At 39.4% G+C, this 17,441-nt stretch overlaps 1 protein-coding gene across 2 annotated transcripts in view; it reads left to right on the top strand.

Moving 5' to 3' along the window:
- Positions 1-17,441, top strand: part of LOC140199063 (OX-2 membrane glycoprotein-like) — a 46,541-nt gene that overhangs the window by 17,175 nt on the left and 11,925 nt on the right. For both annotated transcript variants that reach the window (XM_072260511.1, XM_072260512.1), the window contains exons 3-4: positions 1,200-1,529; positions 12,283-12,403. In XM_072260511.1, coding sequence (XP_072116612.1) covers positions 1,200-1,529; positions 12,283-12,359 — 407 coding nt within the window. In that variant the 3' untranslated portion in view covers positions 12,360-12,403. The remainder of the gene's footprint in view (positions 1-1,199; positions 1,530-12,282; positions 12,404-17,441) is intronic.

Below are 17,441 nucleotides of genomic sequence, written 5' to 3'. Positions count from 1 at the left end.
TCATTGGAATGGATTTCAAGGCAGACTATCACATAGTTAATGTAATAATGTATTTAGTAGTGTAGGATATTCCTGGGTTAAGAACTTTCAACTTATGAACACCCCTACATACAGGCATGCTCACAAAATTCAAATTCAAAAATTCAATGTACATACTTACAAACAGCAGAATTAGTTTCTTCTCACTCCACTTTTTAAAACTGTTCTTTCTTTATCAGTCGTGTGTGCTTTTGATGCCACTCCTTGTAGTACTGTGGAGGTATGGTTACCATTGGTTATGATACCAAGTGAGTTTTATTTTGTTGTTTATTTTCCATCATGGACAAAATCAACTTATGGACATCTATAAAAACATGAATGACCTGTAGCAACTGGGGATCAACTTTTATGCATGTAGTTTCCTAGTAGCTCACTAACAATGTCTTACCAAACTGTAGCTATTTTATCCCCATAAAGAATATCACAAATATTGCTCTTTATCTTTTAGACTTAAAATAATGAGTAACAAGGGGAGTTCAAGAGTTCGGATGAGTAATTTCTGGCACTCTTGTTATGAAACATGAAAAGGTTGTATTCATAATGCTCCAGAAATAAGGCATTGCTATTAAAAGCACCAGAGATAGATAATGGGGTAGTGACTGGGAACCAAATACATAGTTATGTGCTTTTTCATCCAGAGGAAATGCTATAGAAACCAATATGATAACTGAGATAAAGATCAGCTGTCTTGCATCTTCTGACATGATATTCAGGTAAATAAAAAAGTATTTTTGGTGCTGTCCAGCAACAGATTCTTCTAGTTTTCCAGTTCAAGTGTTGTTGCCTATGAAAACTTACTACAGATTGAGGTGTGAACTATTTAAGGATTAGTTTAATAATGTCATTAATAATAAATGATTTGCAATCACTATTGGCCAGGGTCAGGAGAAAACTTGCCCTGTCCATTGTAAAGAGCTTTGTATCAGAGGAGCAGTCAGGGTCTCAATTTACCAACTCAGTTGAAAAGTACACTTCCAATACAGTGCTGCTCCTTCAAATCAGCACGGAAGTACAAGTCCAGGGTTTGTGCTTTGGGCTTTGGAGTGGAACAAAGCTGATGAGAATCATTTTACCAAACTGTGGTAAAATCATTCATACCAATTTGAAAACTTCAAGGTCTTGACGGGAAATTTTAACTGTATTCTGTTTCCATTTCACAGCAAAAAATCCACATGAAGAGGCTCAAGAGAATAAGACAGCAGTTATAAGTGCAAACGTTAACTTCAGCTGTACAACACAATTAGAAAATATTCAACAGGTTATATGGAAAAAGCTAAGAGGTCAATCTGAGGAAAATATCATCAAATTTAATGTAAAACTCAATACATTTGAGAAACGTGATAAAAGAGCTTCTTTTATATCAACAAATGAGTCAGTGTACACAATAGAACTATCTGGAATAAAGCTTGAAGATGAAGGATGTTATCAATGTCTCTTTAATACGTCTGATATTGATTCAAGCTCTGGCAAGACCTGCCTCACTGTAACTGGTAAGTATAATACATTAATGAGCAGAAAAATGAAACAAAGACATGGACAACATTTCTATCAATGAATTATTAGATTTTTGAACAATACTGAAAACACTTAGCAGATAGGGTAATAAATATGGAGGGAGAAAATGAGTTTTCATTTCAGTCAAAGACCTGGGCAAATTAATTACCTATAGTAAATTTGCAAAAAGGTCAGAGGTAGTAATTCATCCCAGTCTGTATCATTTAAACAAACAAAACTGAGGATTATTGGAGTTATACTTTAAAACTTCTAAAATACTTTAAAGTTTCTAAAATTCATTTCACTGAAGTTAATGGAGAATTACGTGCCTAGAGAAGTGCTCCAAAAGTCAACAATTTGACAATTCTGAAATCACACAGGTTTAGTCTCTAGCTCATCAGTTAATACTTGCCAAGCTCCCTACAATTCCACCTTCCAACCCCTCCTGCAAAGACTTTGAGTTTCCCACTTCCTACCCACTCACCAGGACCCTGATCTTGGTATCTTTGTCAGCCATAGCTGTGGCACGGGAGGATAGTTAATATTGTGCCTTTATTTAAGAAGAGCAGCAGGGTTACTTCAGCAAACTGCAGGCAAGTGAGTCTTGCATAAGTGGTGGGAAAGTTATTGGAAGGGATTTTCAGAGGAAGAGTTTATTAGCATTTGGAAGGATGAGGACTGATTAGCAGAATCACATCTCACAAATTAAATAGTTTTTTATTGAAGATGTAACCAAGAGACACGTGAGCACAGCAGTAGATGTTTTCTGCATGGACATTGTAGCAAAGTCTTCCACATGGTAGACTGTGACAGAAGGTTAGAACACATGGATTCAGAGTGAGAAGTTTCAATAGATGAGGAAGCAGAGAGTGATAGTGTAGGGTTGCTTTTCCAGATGGGAGGCCTGTGATCTGTAGTGTGCTGCAGGGATCATTGCTGGATCCTCTGTTGTTTGTCACATAATGATTTGGATGCGAATGTAGGTAGCGTGATTGAGTAAGTTTGTAGATGGCGTAAAAAAATGGTGGAGTCATTGATACTGAAGAAGGTGAAACTACAACAGGATAGAGATCAACTGAGAAAGGGAATGGCAGATGGAATTTAACTTGGACACAGAGATTGTGCAGATGGTGGACATAGTTCCCTGAAAATGGGAATACAAGTAGACAGGGTAGTGAAAAAGGCATATGGCATGCTTAGATTCATTGGCTGAGGCACTGAATAGGGATGTTGGCACTTCAGGTGTCAGTTGTACAACAGTTTGCTTAGTCTGCACTTGGAATATTATGCGCGGTTCTGGTCAGCGTGCTACAGGAAAGATACGATTAAAACAGAGGCTGCAGAAAAGATTCACAATTATGTTGCCTGGAGTGGAGAACTTGAGTTAGCAGAAGGAATTGGATACACTGGGTCTGTTTCCCCTAGACTGTAGCAAGCTGGGAGGAGACATGATTAGAGGTATGTAGAATTATGAGAGGCATAAATAGCATAGATAGCAATGTCTGTTTCCTGTGGTGGAAATGACTAAAATCAGAAGCGTAGATTTAAGGTGACCAAGAGGAGGTTTAAAAGAGATCTGAGGAGGCCATTTTTCACACCCAGAATAGTTGGTAAATGGAATGATCTGTCAGAGGAGGTGATGAAATATATATATGAGACATCTTGACAGGTACTTAAATGAGCCAGGGAGAGAGAGATATGGAATTCATGCAGGCAAATGGAATGACTATAAATAGACATGATGGTGAGAATACATTGTGGTAGACTGAAGGGCCTGTTTCTATTCTGTACAACTCTGACAATGACTCTGGTAGACAGGTTGTCTAAAGGCAGACGATGGTTAATAATGACCCATAAAGTATTCACTGTGGTTTATTAATAATGAAGTTTATGGGATTAAAAAGCCACATATACAATTTAAAAATGCAGATATGTGTAGATGGAACCATAAAATTACAAAAATGGTATTTACAATTTGAAAATTTACCAAAACTGCAGCAAATAGATCTCACATTTGAATCCTCCATACCTCAGATAAAAATCCTGTACTACCAGTTTGAGAGTGAGAAGTTAAAATCAGATGTATCAGTATTACAGTGGAGTAAAGAGAATTACGGAGGCATGAGAGAGGAGCTTGCCAAAGCTGATTGGAAAGTGACGCTAGCAGAGGTGACAGCAGAACAGCAATGGGTGGAGTTTCTGGAAGCAATTCAGAAGTCACAGAATCAATACATCTCAAAGAAGAAGAAGTATTCTAAAGGGAGGATGAGGCTGTCAAGGGAAGTGGATGACAGCATAAGAGCAAAAGAGAGGGCTTATAATACAGCAAAGCTCAGTGGGAAGTTAGAGAATTGGGAAGGTTTTAAACACCAACTGAAGGCAACTATAAGGAGAGAAAAGTTAATATATTAAGGTAAGCTGCCCAAAAAAATATAAAAAAGGATACCACAAGATTTTTTTCACATATGTAAAGAGTAAAAGAGAGGCAAGAATGAATATCAGACTGCTGGAAAAAGATTCCTGAGATGTAGTCATGGGGGAGAAAAAATTGCAGATGAACTTAAAAAGTATTTTGTTCACTGTGGAAAACACCAGCAGTACGCCAACAATTTGAGAGCATCAGAGGGCAGATGTCAGTATGGTTGCTCTTACTGAGGAGAAGCTGAAACGTTTGAAAGTAGGTGAGACAGCTTGACCAGACAGACTACACCCCAGGGTTCTGAAAATGGTACCTGAAGAGATTGTGGTGGCATTTTTAATGACCTTTCAAGAATGGTTAGATTCTAGAATGTTTCTGGAGGACTAGAAAATCACAAGTGTCTCTCTACTCTTTAAGAAGGGAGGAAGGCATAAAAAAGGAAATTATAGACCAGTTAGCCCTACATTAGTGGTTGTAAATATGTTGGAATCCATTATTAAGGAGTTACCTGGAGTACTTGGAGGAATATGGTGAATGTCAGCATGGTTTCCTTAAGGGGAAATCTTGCCTGACAAACCTGCTGGGATTCTTTGAGGAAATAACAGCCAGGATAGGCGAAGGAGAGTCAGTGGATGTTGTTTACTTGGATTTTCAGGAGGCCTTTGACAAGGCTGCTGAACAAGATAGGAGCCCATGGCATTGTAGGAAAGATAGAAGACTGATTGAAGGCAGAGTCAGAATAAAGGGTGCCTATATGTGTTGACTGCCTGGGACTAGCAGTGTTCCACAGGGGTCTGTGTTGGGATAGCTTTTCACTTGATATGTCAATGATTTGGAGATTGAAATTGATGTTTTGCTGGCTAAGTTTGCGGACGATACAAAGATAGGTGGAGGGATAGGTACTGCTGAGGAAGCAGGGAGTCAGCAGAAGGACTTGGAAGGATTAGGAGAATTGGCAATGAAGTGGAGGATTGATACAGTGTAGGAAAGAATATAGTCATGCACTTTGGTAGAAGGAATAAAAGTGTGGACTATTTTCCAAATGGGGAGCAAGTTCAGAATTCAGAGGTTCAAAGGGACTTGGGAGAACTCATGCAGTGTTCCCTAAAGATTAACTTGCAAGTTGAGTCGGTGGTAAGGAAGGCAAATGCATTGTCAGCATTCATTTCGGGAGGACTGCAATATAAACTCAAGGATGTAATGCTAAGGCTTTATAAGGCATTGGTCAGACTGCACTTGGAGCATTGTGTGCAGTTTTGGGCCCCTTGTCTAAGAAAAGATGTGCTGGCATTGGAGAGGGTCCAGAAAATATTCACAAAAATGATCCCAGGAATGAAAGAATTAATATATGAGCAGAGTTTGATGGCTCTAGGCCAGTATTCACTGGAGTTTAGAAGAATGAGGGGCTCCCTCATTGAAACCTACTGAATATTTTAAGTCTTTGAACGAGTGGATGTTCTCTTGTGCGGGAGTCTAGGCCCAGAGGGCACAGCCTCAAAATAGAGGGATGTCCCTTTACAACAACTATGAGGAGGAAATGCTTTTGCCAGAAGGTGGTGAATCTGTGGAATTCATTGCTACAGACGGCTGTGGAGGCCAAGTCGTTTGATATATTTAAAGTGGAGATTGATAGGTTCTTGAGTAGTAAGGTCGTCAAAGGTTACAGGTAGAAGGCAGGAGAACAGGATTGGGAAGGATAATAAATCAGCAATGATGGAATGGTGGAGCAGACTCAATGGACCGAATAGCCTAATTCTGTTCCTATCTTTCATGGCCTTATGGTCTTAATCAATCTATAGAGATTCCAATTGGAGAGAGTGTGGTACAGGATCTCTTATTAGAGAAGAGTCAGGGCAGGTGACTGAAATATGTATAGGCGAACACTTTGGATCTGGTGATCATAATTATATTAGTTTGAAGATAATCACATAGAAGGATAGGACTAGCCCTTGGTTTGAGATTTTAAATGGAGAAAAGCCAATTTTGATGCCATCAGAAAGGATCTAGCAAGTGTGGATTGGGTTAGGTTGTTTTCTGGCAAAGGGATCTTTGGTAAATGGGGGACCTTCAAAAGTGAAATACTGGGAGTGCAGAGTTTGTATGTTCCTTGTAAGAATGAAAGGCAAGTCTAACGGGTTTAGGGAACCTTGGTTTCAAAGGATATTGAGGCCCTGGTTAAGAAGAAGAAGAAGTTTTAGCACAGCAAGTATAGGCAGCAAGGAACAAATGAGATGCTTGAAGAGTATAATGAATGCAAGAGAACACTTAAAAGGAAAATGAGGAGGGCTAAAAGAAGGCATTAGCTTGCTCTGGCAAACAATGTGAAGGAGAATCCCAAGGGCTTCTACAGATTATATTAAGATCAAAAGGATAGCAATGGACCAAATTAGTCCACATGAGATCAGTGTGGTAATTTATACAAAAGAGATGGAGAGTGTGTTAGATTTTAAATAGAATTTTTGATTATTTATTTTCTTGGGAGATGGATGCAGAGACTATAGAACTGAGGCAAAACATTACTGAATTCATAGACTGTATCTGAATTACAGAGAAGGACGTGCTTGCTGTCTTGAGGGAAAATTATGGTAGGTAATTCCCAGGGCCTGATAAGGCGTCCTCTTGGTCTATATGGGAGGCCAGTGCAGAAATTGCAGAGGCCCAGCCAGAGATAGTTAAAGCATCCTTAGCCACAGGTGAGGGGCTGGAGGTCTGGAGGGCTGGAGGATAGCTAATGTTCTTTCATTGTTCAAGAAAGGCTCTTGGAATAAGCCTGGAAATTATAGGCTAATGAGCCTGACCTGAATAGTGGGTGAATTATAGGAAGGTATTGTAAGGGAATGGATATATGTGTAAGTATTTGGATAGCCAGGGCCTTTGACAAAGTCTGGTCCAGAAGTATCAGTTGCTTGGCATTAGACCATAAGACCATTAGACACGAGAGTAGAATTAGGCCATTCAGCCCATCGAGTCTACACCGGCATTTCAGCATGGCTGATCCCAGATCCCATTCAACGCCATACACCTGCCCTCTCACCATATCCCTTGATGCCCTGACCAGTCAGGAATCTATCAACTTCTGCTTTAAATATACCCATGAGTTGACCTCAACCTACAGACTCACCACTCTGGCTGAAAAAATCCCTCCTTTCAGGATGAAGTAGTAAATTGGATTCAAGCTTAACTTTGCAGAAGACGCCAGGGTAGATGGTAGCCTTTCTGTTACTGGTCGTGTGCCAGAGATTAATGCTGGGTCCATTGTTCTTTGTCAACTAAGTGATCTGGATGATAAAGTGGCAAACTGGATCAGCAAATTTGTGGATAACATTAAGAATGTGAGCATAGCGGACAGCAAAGAAGGTTATCAAAGCCTACAGTGGGATGTATAAAAGCTGGAAAAAAATGGGCTAAAAATGGCAGATGAAATTAATGCATTAAGTAGTGTCACATGTAAATAGGGTCGTAAAGAGAGCTTCTGGCATGTTGGCTTTAATAAATGAAAGTATTGAATACAGGAGTTGGTATGTTATGCTGAAGTTGCATGAGATGTTGGTGAGGCCAAATTTGGAGTACTGTGTGAAGTTTAGGTCACCTACCTCCAGGAAAGATTTTAATAAGATTGAAAGAGTACGAAAAAACATATTACGAGGATGCTGCTGCGACTTACTGATCTGAGTTACCTGTAGAGGTTGAATAGTTTAGTACCATACTTTATTCCCGGGACTGTAGGAGAATGAAGGAAGATTTGAAAGAATATACAAAATTATGAGATTTATAGATATGGTAACTGCAAGCAGGCTTTTTTCCACTGAAGATAAGCAAGCCTGGAAGTAGGTTATATGTTAAGGGTGAAAGGTGAAATATTTAAGGAGCCATGAGGGAAAAATTCTTCACTCAGAGGGTGTAGAGAGAGAGTGTGTGTGTGTGTGAAACTTCTAGCTGAAGTAGTGGATTTCAACATTTAAAAGTAGTTTGGATAAGCATATGAGTGGGAGGGGTATGGAGGTCTATGGTCCAGGTGCAGGTCATTGGAACTAGGCAGAATGACAGTTTGGCACAGGATTGATGGGCCAAATGGCCTGTTTCTGTGCTTTAGTGCTCTGTGACTCTATGACTAAGCTATGGAAATCCCTAATTGGATTAGTACAGAGGTAGTGTGAGCAATTCTGGGTGCCACACCTTGAAAATAATGTATTGACCTTTGGTAGAATGCACTATAAATTTGCCAAAATCATACATGAACAAGAAATTCACTAGAAATTACACAAATATGTTGTGTTATCTATCGTTTGTAAAACTTAGAAAGTTAAGCTATGATTTGATCAAATCTTCCAAGTTAATAACGGGGAAAATGGAGTGCAGCTTTTTGACTAAATGGGAAGTCTTGGACATGTGGCATGGTCTAAACAATTAGGGGTCCTGTCAGAAGTGAAGTTAGGAAATGCGTGCATAGGCAAAGAGTTGAAGAAGCTTGTGATATCATTTTATAAAAATCACGTGTTCTTTGGTATTTTGTTATTTTTAAAACTGAGTTTGGTAGATTTTTGGTAACCAAGTTTATTTGAAGTTATAGGTCAATGGATAAGCATGGCCATCCCTTTAAATGCCAGAAAAGCTTGGGAGGCTACTGATGTTCCCATGTTCCCATAGTTCGATGCTCTGGTTGAAGTCTCCTGAATAAAGGGAACTTCACCTGGAAGTGTAGGCAGTGGAAGAAGTTCTTGGTATCATTTTGAGCTTGAAATGATTGTAATATAGAAATGTGTGGTTGAAGCTGAGGCCTTTGTTGAGGATGGACTATTCAAGGTCTCAAAGAAGAAGCTGAAGATCTGAAGAAGGGATGAAAGACAGAATCGACTGAAGAAATGGAAGAGTCATTTTTTGTCTTATTCTAGTGTAAGCTCCTTAGACTAAAACTGAAACTCTGATTTTTTGTCTTTGCTACCTGACCTGCTGAGGATCTGCATCAACATTTAACCTCATTTTAGATTCAGAGCATCTGCAGTATCTTGTTTCTGCTGCTTGGAACCCCAAAATCATATGGCAATCATAGAGCTTGTCTCCCCGAGCAATCTGAAAAGTATGACATGTTCTTCGGCTGAATTATTGGTTTTAAAAGTATTCCATGAAGAGCAGATGTGTCAAGCAGCAATCTTCTTAGAGGTTCTAGGTGGAAGTGTCATTTTGTTATTTAACAGTAGACACAAAAATTAATCTCAACTAACTACATGGTCATTATTATGTTTTTTCTCCAAGAAGCTTCCTTAACTATCAAAATGTCACTGTTGCTGTCTGAGGCTTTGGAAGCTGTCCGATAAAGGCAACACTTTGTATCACTTTCATCAGTACCAGGGCAGATGGGACTTATCAGCTGTGCTTGACAGCTTATCTGGGAGAAGGGAAACTCTGATCTCAAACCTCTGCTGCCTTCCAGCTATAACAACTGTTGGGGAAGCCTTCGGGAATAGCTCCAAGAAAAATTCTGGAGCTGGGATCTCTAATGCAACCCTGTGCTGTGTTCAATGTCGACTGGCAACTCCTGCAATGCTGTTCCTGTTATCAAGCCGTATTAGTCTCTGCCATTCCTGTAAGTTCATCAGCTGCATGGAGAGAGGGGGCCTACTGCATGAACAACAGCTTGTTCTCCATATCGTGCTATCCTGGCTTGCATATCAACTATGTTGATAGCTAGGATGCAACATCCATAGTCATTCCCAACCAGCGGAGACCCTCACATCAGTAAAGGAAATCGAAATTTATCTTGAAGAATAACCGAGCTGCCCTGGGCATTTGCAAACTTTAGGCATCAGCCTCTATAATCTTTGAAAGATCTTGCAGAAAAGTTATATTTCAGGCATCTCAATTATGACAAATGCACAGGGTCCAGTAAATTAAGAGTAGTAGATCATTCAGCCTTTCTGTGGCTTCTCCACCATTCCATAGAAACACAGCTAATCATTATCTTAATATCAGATTCCTGCTCTCTCCCAATACCTTTAATGCCTTTAGCATTAAGAATTTTCTTTCACTACTTCTAAAATATATTTATGACCTTTCCTGTATAGCCCTTCATGCTGGTGAATTCCACAGGTTCATCATCTTCTGAGTGAAGAAATTTTTCCTCATCTCAGTTTCAAGTGCCTCAGCCCTTATCCTGAGACTGGAACTCCTCACAACCCACAGCCAAGGAACACATTCTTGCTTGCCATCTATCTTGCCTTGTCAGCATTTCAATTAGGTTTCTTCTTATTCTTCTGTACTACCATGGATACAAACATAGTTAACCTAATATCTCCTCATTACAGCAGTCCCTACGTTAACCTTCACTGCACTCCCTCTATGGCAAGTGTATTGTTTCTTAGTTAAGGAGACCCAAAACTGTAGACAAGGTCCTAAATGCAGTTTCAACAAGGTCTTGTAGAATTGTATCAGGGCATCCTTGTTCCTGTACTCTATCCTCTTGCTTTCAAGGCTAAACTACTTTGCATTCTTAAATACTTGCTGCATTTAGTTGATACCTTCTGTAATTGGTGTACAAGGATACCCAAGTTTCTTTCTACCTCAACACTTCCCAATCTAAAACCATTTAACATGTCTTTCTGTTTTCTTGCTGAATGGAAAACATTTATCCATATTATACCACACCTAGTAAGATACTGTCCACTCACTCCATCAACTTCAGCTGCCTTGAAGCCTCTTTGCATCCTCCCATCAATGTGGTTCAGTGTCACCAGCATACGTTGAAATATTATGTTTGGTTCCTCACCCAATATGTGAATATACATGGCACCTGGCACTCAGAAGTCCCACTTATTATGAGGAAGGATCCTTGATTTGAAACATTAACTGGCGTCTCTTTCTACAGATTTTGTTTGACTGGCTGCGTACTTCCAACATTTCTATTTTTGTTTTGGATTACAGCATTCACCATTTTATTTGCTGTCCATCTATTTATTCCTGTTCTATTTTCTGTTTACTAATTTGTGCCAATACATTGTTCCCAGTACTTATTAAAGGTTTTCTAAGGACCAGGTGAATCACACCCATTGATTTTCCCCTTATCAATCCTAACAGCTACATCCTCAAAACCTCCAGTGGGTTTGTCAAACATAACTTTCCTTCCAAAAATCTGTGTTGTCTGTGTGTAATCCCATTGATATTTTCGAAGTGTAATGATATCCATTTCTTTTTAATAGTATCTATCATTTTCTTCATGACTAATGTTAGGCTAAGCTGTCTGCAGGTTCATGTTTTCCTACTTTTTTTTCCAATATTCATGTTCTTCTTTGGTCACACCTCAGCATCAAGGACAACTGGCTTCTGCTTCAGCTTTGTGGATTCCAGGGTGACAAATGAGGCCAGTGTGGGAAGCAGCGACTCTGACAGTTGGAGCAAGAGGCCAAGCAGCCATTGGGAGCAGAAGGCCACACAGTATTTGGGGGGGAGAAAAAGAAACATATTTAATGTTTCAGGTCACAGACCTTAAAGTCAGAACTGCAAGGGAGAGAAAATATATATATTAAATTATGGGATGGGGTAGGGGAGGGCTTATTGGATAGGACAACTAATTTTACAACTTGTGTCACTGACAATAAATCTGATTCTGGTTCTGACAAAGATTATATCTCTGTAAGGATGATGCCAAAGTTGCCCTATTGATCAACTGGAAACAACATAATCAAGTTGATGAGTTAATGGAAACTTTAGGGAGAGAAATAACATGGTCCTTTTCTCATAAAAATCATGAAATGACGGCAGTAAAGAGAGCGAATCACAGACAACGGAATGTAAATGTCAAAAACTGAAGGGCTGCAGAATATACTCAACAGATCAGATTGTACTGAGAGAGAAAAACTGATTCAGTATCACAGATGGATAGATGACCTGACCCATTAATTTCAACTGCCTCTAGTTTTGAAACTCAACTCTTGAATTTCCAAATCCCCCTACATCTTTCTCCCCTCTTCACTTGCCTCTGATTCCATATCTCCTGCCAGTTCCATTCTGTGCTGTTCACATCATCCCTTCTGAACTTGTCCTCTTTTCCCCTAATGGTGCTAGTTAAACATCCTCCCCTCCATTAGACTAATTCATTCCAATTTCAACAGAGAGCTGCAAATTTCAACATAAAACTGGCTGCAATTCCCTTGAAATTCCTTTGAGACGCTTCAAAATGCCAGGAAAATAAGTCAGAGGAAACAAATATGCTCTGTATGTTTCAGAAAAAGAATGACATTTCACAATCTTCCGGACTTAAATTTGTTCTGCAATTGAAAATGAAAAGGTTAATCTGCTATTTTCAATTATTTAATACTTCTTTTTTTGCTTTTCAGCACATGCATCAGAATTTAGAACAGAACGTTATTTTTGGATTATTTTAGGACCACTGGCAATTTCTATAATTTTTTAATGTTGTGTTTCCACTGGAATAAGAACACAAGAAGCTAAAAAAAGGTAAGGAAATTCCTTTTTGTTTTCACAGAATCACAAATTTAATGCCGACTGCTAAAGGGAGACATTTTTTAGCACATTTTTGACAGGTTCTTTTCCCATCATATTTCAGTTGAAAAGTGCTTGTGTAACAACTCACTGGAAGTCGAATTATTGATGTGGCAAGGTCCAAGAGAGACCTTGGGGTACATTTGGACCAACAGTGATATTCTTAGCTAGTGAAAATTCAGATAGTGAAACAATACAAGGAAGTGAAAAAGAGTGAAATCAAGTCAAACTCAAGTCTTCTGTTGGTTGGGGTCAACCATGGATGTTGTGTCCTAGCTGTATACACAAGCCCGGGCAGTACGATATGGAGAGCGAACTGTTGCCCATGAATCCAAAGGGAACAGCAGAGATCAATACAGTTTGGCTCCAATGGTGTTGACAGGAGTTGCCAGTCAACATTGAACTCAACGTAGGGCTGTCTTGGGGATTCCAGCTGTTAAATTTTCCTCAGGGTTTATTCCTGACGCTTTCCCCATGAGTGGTTATAGGCACAAGACAGTGGAGGTTTGAGATCAGAGTTTTCTTTCTACTAGATAAGCTGCCAATCCTAGCTGATGAGAGCCATCTGCCCGGAGTAACTGGTTTTAAGGCACCTTTGCCTCTTCTCCTGTCAGTAGAAATAGTTCTGCTGGCCTTTGAAGCTAAACCACATGTGAAGGCCAGGAGATAGATTTGGTTGTCAGAGGCTATTTGAGAAGCATACCACTGGGTTATTTTAATAGTTAGTGGGAGCTCATCGCCACTACATCTTCCCCTGGCTGTAGCAAACGTAAGGAACCTCAAGTCAAATTAGGTGAGGCAAAATAAGACAGGCTCAAAGAGAGTCTGCTTTGCCACTCCATCATGACTGATTCATTTTCACTCTCAATTCCATTCTCCTGTCTTCTTCCTTTACTAATCAAGAACCTATCAACCTCTGTTTTAAATATACCCAATGACTTTGCTTCCACAGCCATCTGTGGCAATAAGTACCACAGATTCAGAACCCTTTGGCTAAAGGAATTCCTTCTTATCTCTATACAAATGGACAACTTTCTATTCTAAGGCCGTGTCCTCTGAATCTAAGGTCTCCCACTACTGAAACATCATCTCGACATCCACTCTATGTACTTCTTTAAATATTTGGGTTTCAATGAGATCCCTTTCATTTTTCTCAGTTCTTTTGAGTTATTTTGAGTACAGGGCTTCAAATGTTTCTTCTATGTTAACCCTTTTCACACCAGAGATCATTCTTCTGAACTTTCTCTGGACTCTCTCCAGTACCAGCACATACTTTCTTAGATAGGGGGCCCAAAGCTGCTCACAATACTTCAGATGTGGTCTGGCCAATGCCTTATAGAGTCTCAGCATTACATCCTTGATTTTATATACCAGTCCTCTCAAAATTGTATTGCATTTGCCTTTCTTACTACCAATTCAATCTGCAAGATAAAATTTAGGTAATCTTGCATGAAGACTCGCAAGACCCTTCACACCTCTGATTTCTGATTTCACTCCTCAGTTCAAAATAGTCTCTGCCTTTACTACTTCTACCAAAGCACATGACATACATATTCCAACAATGTATTCTCTCAGGCACTTCTTTGCCCAATCTCCTAATCTGTTCAAAACCTTTTGCATACTCCTGCGTCCAAAACACAGCCTACACCCCTATCTCTGTATCATCTGCAAACTTGGCCACAAAACCAACAATTCCATCATCTAGATTATTAACATATAATGTGAGGAGTAGCAAACCAAACACTGAACCCTACAGGACACCACTAGTAACTGGCAGCCAAACAGAAAATGCCCTCCCTTAATTCTCACTCTTTGCCTTCTGCAAGGTAGCCAATATTCTTTCCTGTAATACCATGGGTTCTTATCTTGTTCAGCAGCATTGTAACATTGTGCTTTTACATCACATTTCTATCTCCCATTGTAATTTGTACATCATGGCTGCTGTTCGGAAGCCTGTATATAACTCCAGTCAGGGTAATTTTACCCTTGCAGTTTCTCAACTCTTCCCACAAGGATTCTACATCCTCTGGTCTTATGCCACTTCTTTATAATGGTTTGATTTTTTTTTAACCAACAAATGTTGATGTGTACTGCTTCTTTGAATGCTATTGTTGACATTTTAGGTCAAATCTTGTATCACTATCTGACACAGTGTTTCAGTTGAAATGTAGACTGACTAGTTGTAAGTGTTAAATGAAGGTAGAAACTGGGACTGTAGTGTGTTGAAAGTTCAGGTTACCGTTCAAGTTGTCATATCAACTATATACATGTATACCGCCAAACAACACAATGTTCCTCCAGATCAAGGTGCACAACACAATACATATAACTCACACACAACACATAAAGTAGTATTACCACAAATAAATTAACAAATCATAAGGTGCATTTACAACACAAGTTAAAAGATAAACAGTATAACACTAGCGGTGCTTCATACAGTACGCGCTGAGACCTGGGTGGTGGCAGGGAGTTTAGTAGCCCCACGTCTTGGGGGAAATTGTTGTTTCTCATCCTAACAATGCTTGTCCTAATGCTATGATACCTCCCACCTGATGGTAGGGGGTCAAAGAGATTGTTAGATGGATGGGAGGGATCAGTAAGAATGCTAAGTGCCCTGCGTACACAGCACTCCTGGTAAATATCTCAGATGGGTGGAAAAGAGATCCCAATGATCCTCTCAACAGTCCTTGCAATCCCTTGTAGATTCTTGCAATGAGATGCCTTGCAGTTACCATAACAGATGCTGATGCAGCTGGTCAGCCCACTTTCGATGGTGCTACTGTAAAAATTGATTGAGGGGGTGGTCTCGCTCACCTCAGTCTCCTCAGGAAGTGGAGGTACTACTGTGCTTTCTTTTCTAAAGAGGTGGTTGAGGCACCAGGTAAGATCATCAGTTATGTGCACTCCCAGAAACTTGATGCTCTTAACTCTCTCCACAGAGAAGTGGTCAGCCTGCACCTTCCGAAAATCCACAAACATCTCTTTTGTGTGATATGCATTACCCTGTGAGCTAGGTGCTGAACCATCTGGATTTCTGACCACAGAGAGTTAATTATTGGAGTTTTATTGCATGGTGGCTAATATCTGGCTGCAGATCAGACACGAGGGACTGGCACTAGTAATGTCATTACTCTGAAATAATGTGTACTTTCACTGAGATCTGATATAAGATAAAACATGTCATCAGTCTTCACATGGAAATCTGACTCTTCCAACTTTGTCTATTGTTATGGTCTTTTTCTGTCACTTTTCCATCTCGTAGAGACTGCCATGATTGATTGGGGAAAATGTTTCAGAACTCACCCAAAGTTTTCATAATTTTTAACCAATACATTCTTTTCTTCTGGGTGGTTTTCTTGATGCTTTAACAATTTGGATTAGGGGAAGTGAGTATAAGTGAAAATTAAATTACTTTGAATTAATTTGCATATTCCAAAGGAATTAATAATGATAAGCTAACATGCAAAACCAACAGACTTGTGATTAAACATGCTTGGAAATCATTGAAAACGCAGCTTTTTTTGGTGCTGTGAAAAATTGCAGAAGGAGCAGAAACAAATTTGGATCTAACAAATTAACTGCAATTGCATTTCTTGTAGAATTCTGTTTAACTTCTATTAGTTATCCTAACTTAAAAGGACAATCCTAGTGGCCAAGCATGATACCTCTATTATATTAGAGCCATGAAATGAAAAAAGAAATACTTCATACTTTATTGTTGCCAAACAATTGGTACTAGAATGTACAATCATCACAGCGATATTTGATTCTGCACTTCCCACTCCCTTGATTACAAATATTAAATATTAAGAATATTAAAAATAGTTAAAATTAGTAAATATTAAAAATTTAAATTATATATCATAAATAGAAAATAGAAAAATTAGAAGTAAGGTAGTGCAAAAAAAAACGAGAGGCAGGTCCAGATATTTGGAGGGTATGGCCCAGATCCGGGTCAGGATCCGTTCGGCAGAATATCACAGTTGGAAAGAAGCTGTTCCCAAATCTGGCCATATGAGTTTTCAAGCTCCTGAGCCTTATCCCGGAGGGAACAGGGACGAAAAGCGTGTTGGCTGGGTGGGTTGTGTCCTTGATTATCCTGGCAGAACTGCTCCGACAGCGTGCGGTGTAAATTGAGTCCACGGACGGAAGGTTGGTTTGTGTGATGTGCTGCGCTGTGTTCACGATCTTCTGTAGCTTCTTTCGGTCTTGGGCAGGACAACTTCCATACCAGGTTGTGATGCACCCTAGAAGAATGCATTCTACAGTGCATCTATTAAAATTAGTGAGGGTTTTAGGGAACAGGCCAAATTTCTTTAGTTTTCTCAGGAAGTAAAGGCGCTGGTGGGCCTTCTTGGCAGTGGACTCTGCTTGGATGGACCAAGTCAGGTCATATATATGGATAGTTGGAAATGAATACTCTATTCAGCAGATACCGATTTTTTTTTTGGTTAACTGGTCTGAAACTCACACAAACAACAGAAGGGAACATCTAGAGAGAAAACCTAACTGGTATACAGTTTGAGAAAAGTGGGTACACACCTCTTTAGAAAGCCCCAGAACAGAAGTCCCAACAAATTGAATGCACAATTGCCTGCCTGTCTGAAGCTAGTTTGGGTTGATAGATATATTGATGGGAATTCTGTAAAATTACTCGAGAAACTCTGAAAGGGGAATAACTAGGGGCTGGAGCCTATTTTGATTGTTAAAGTTATTTGGAGTTTAACATGAAATCATGCACTTCAATAGGAAGAATCGAAAAGCAGATTATTATCTAACCCAGAGAGAGACTACATATGTTGCGGTCCTATTGATTCTTATGGAGATAGTTTTAAGTATTTTTCAGCACCAGATTTTTTTTTTTTGTTCCTGGAGCCACGTTCTCTTCTGAATTGCATCTGCTGTTATCAGACTGTAATGAGATTTGGATGAAAATCTGAAAAACTAAATTTTGGAAATATAAAATAAAACAGTGAATGCTGGAAGTACT

This window comes from Mobula birostris, chromosome 6 (assembly GCF_030028105.1).
Source record: "Mobula birostris isolate sMobBir1 chromosome 6, sMobBir1.hap1, whole genome shotgun sequence".
Classification (NCBI taxonomy): domain Eukaryota; kingdom Metazoa; phylum Chordata; class Chondrichthyes; order Myliobatiformes; family Myliobatidae; genus Mobula; species Mobula birostris.
Note: the sequence above shows the minus strand (reverse complement) of the source record. Positions and strands in the feature narration are given on the sequence as shown.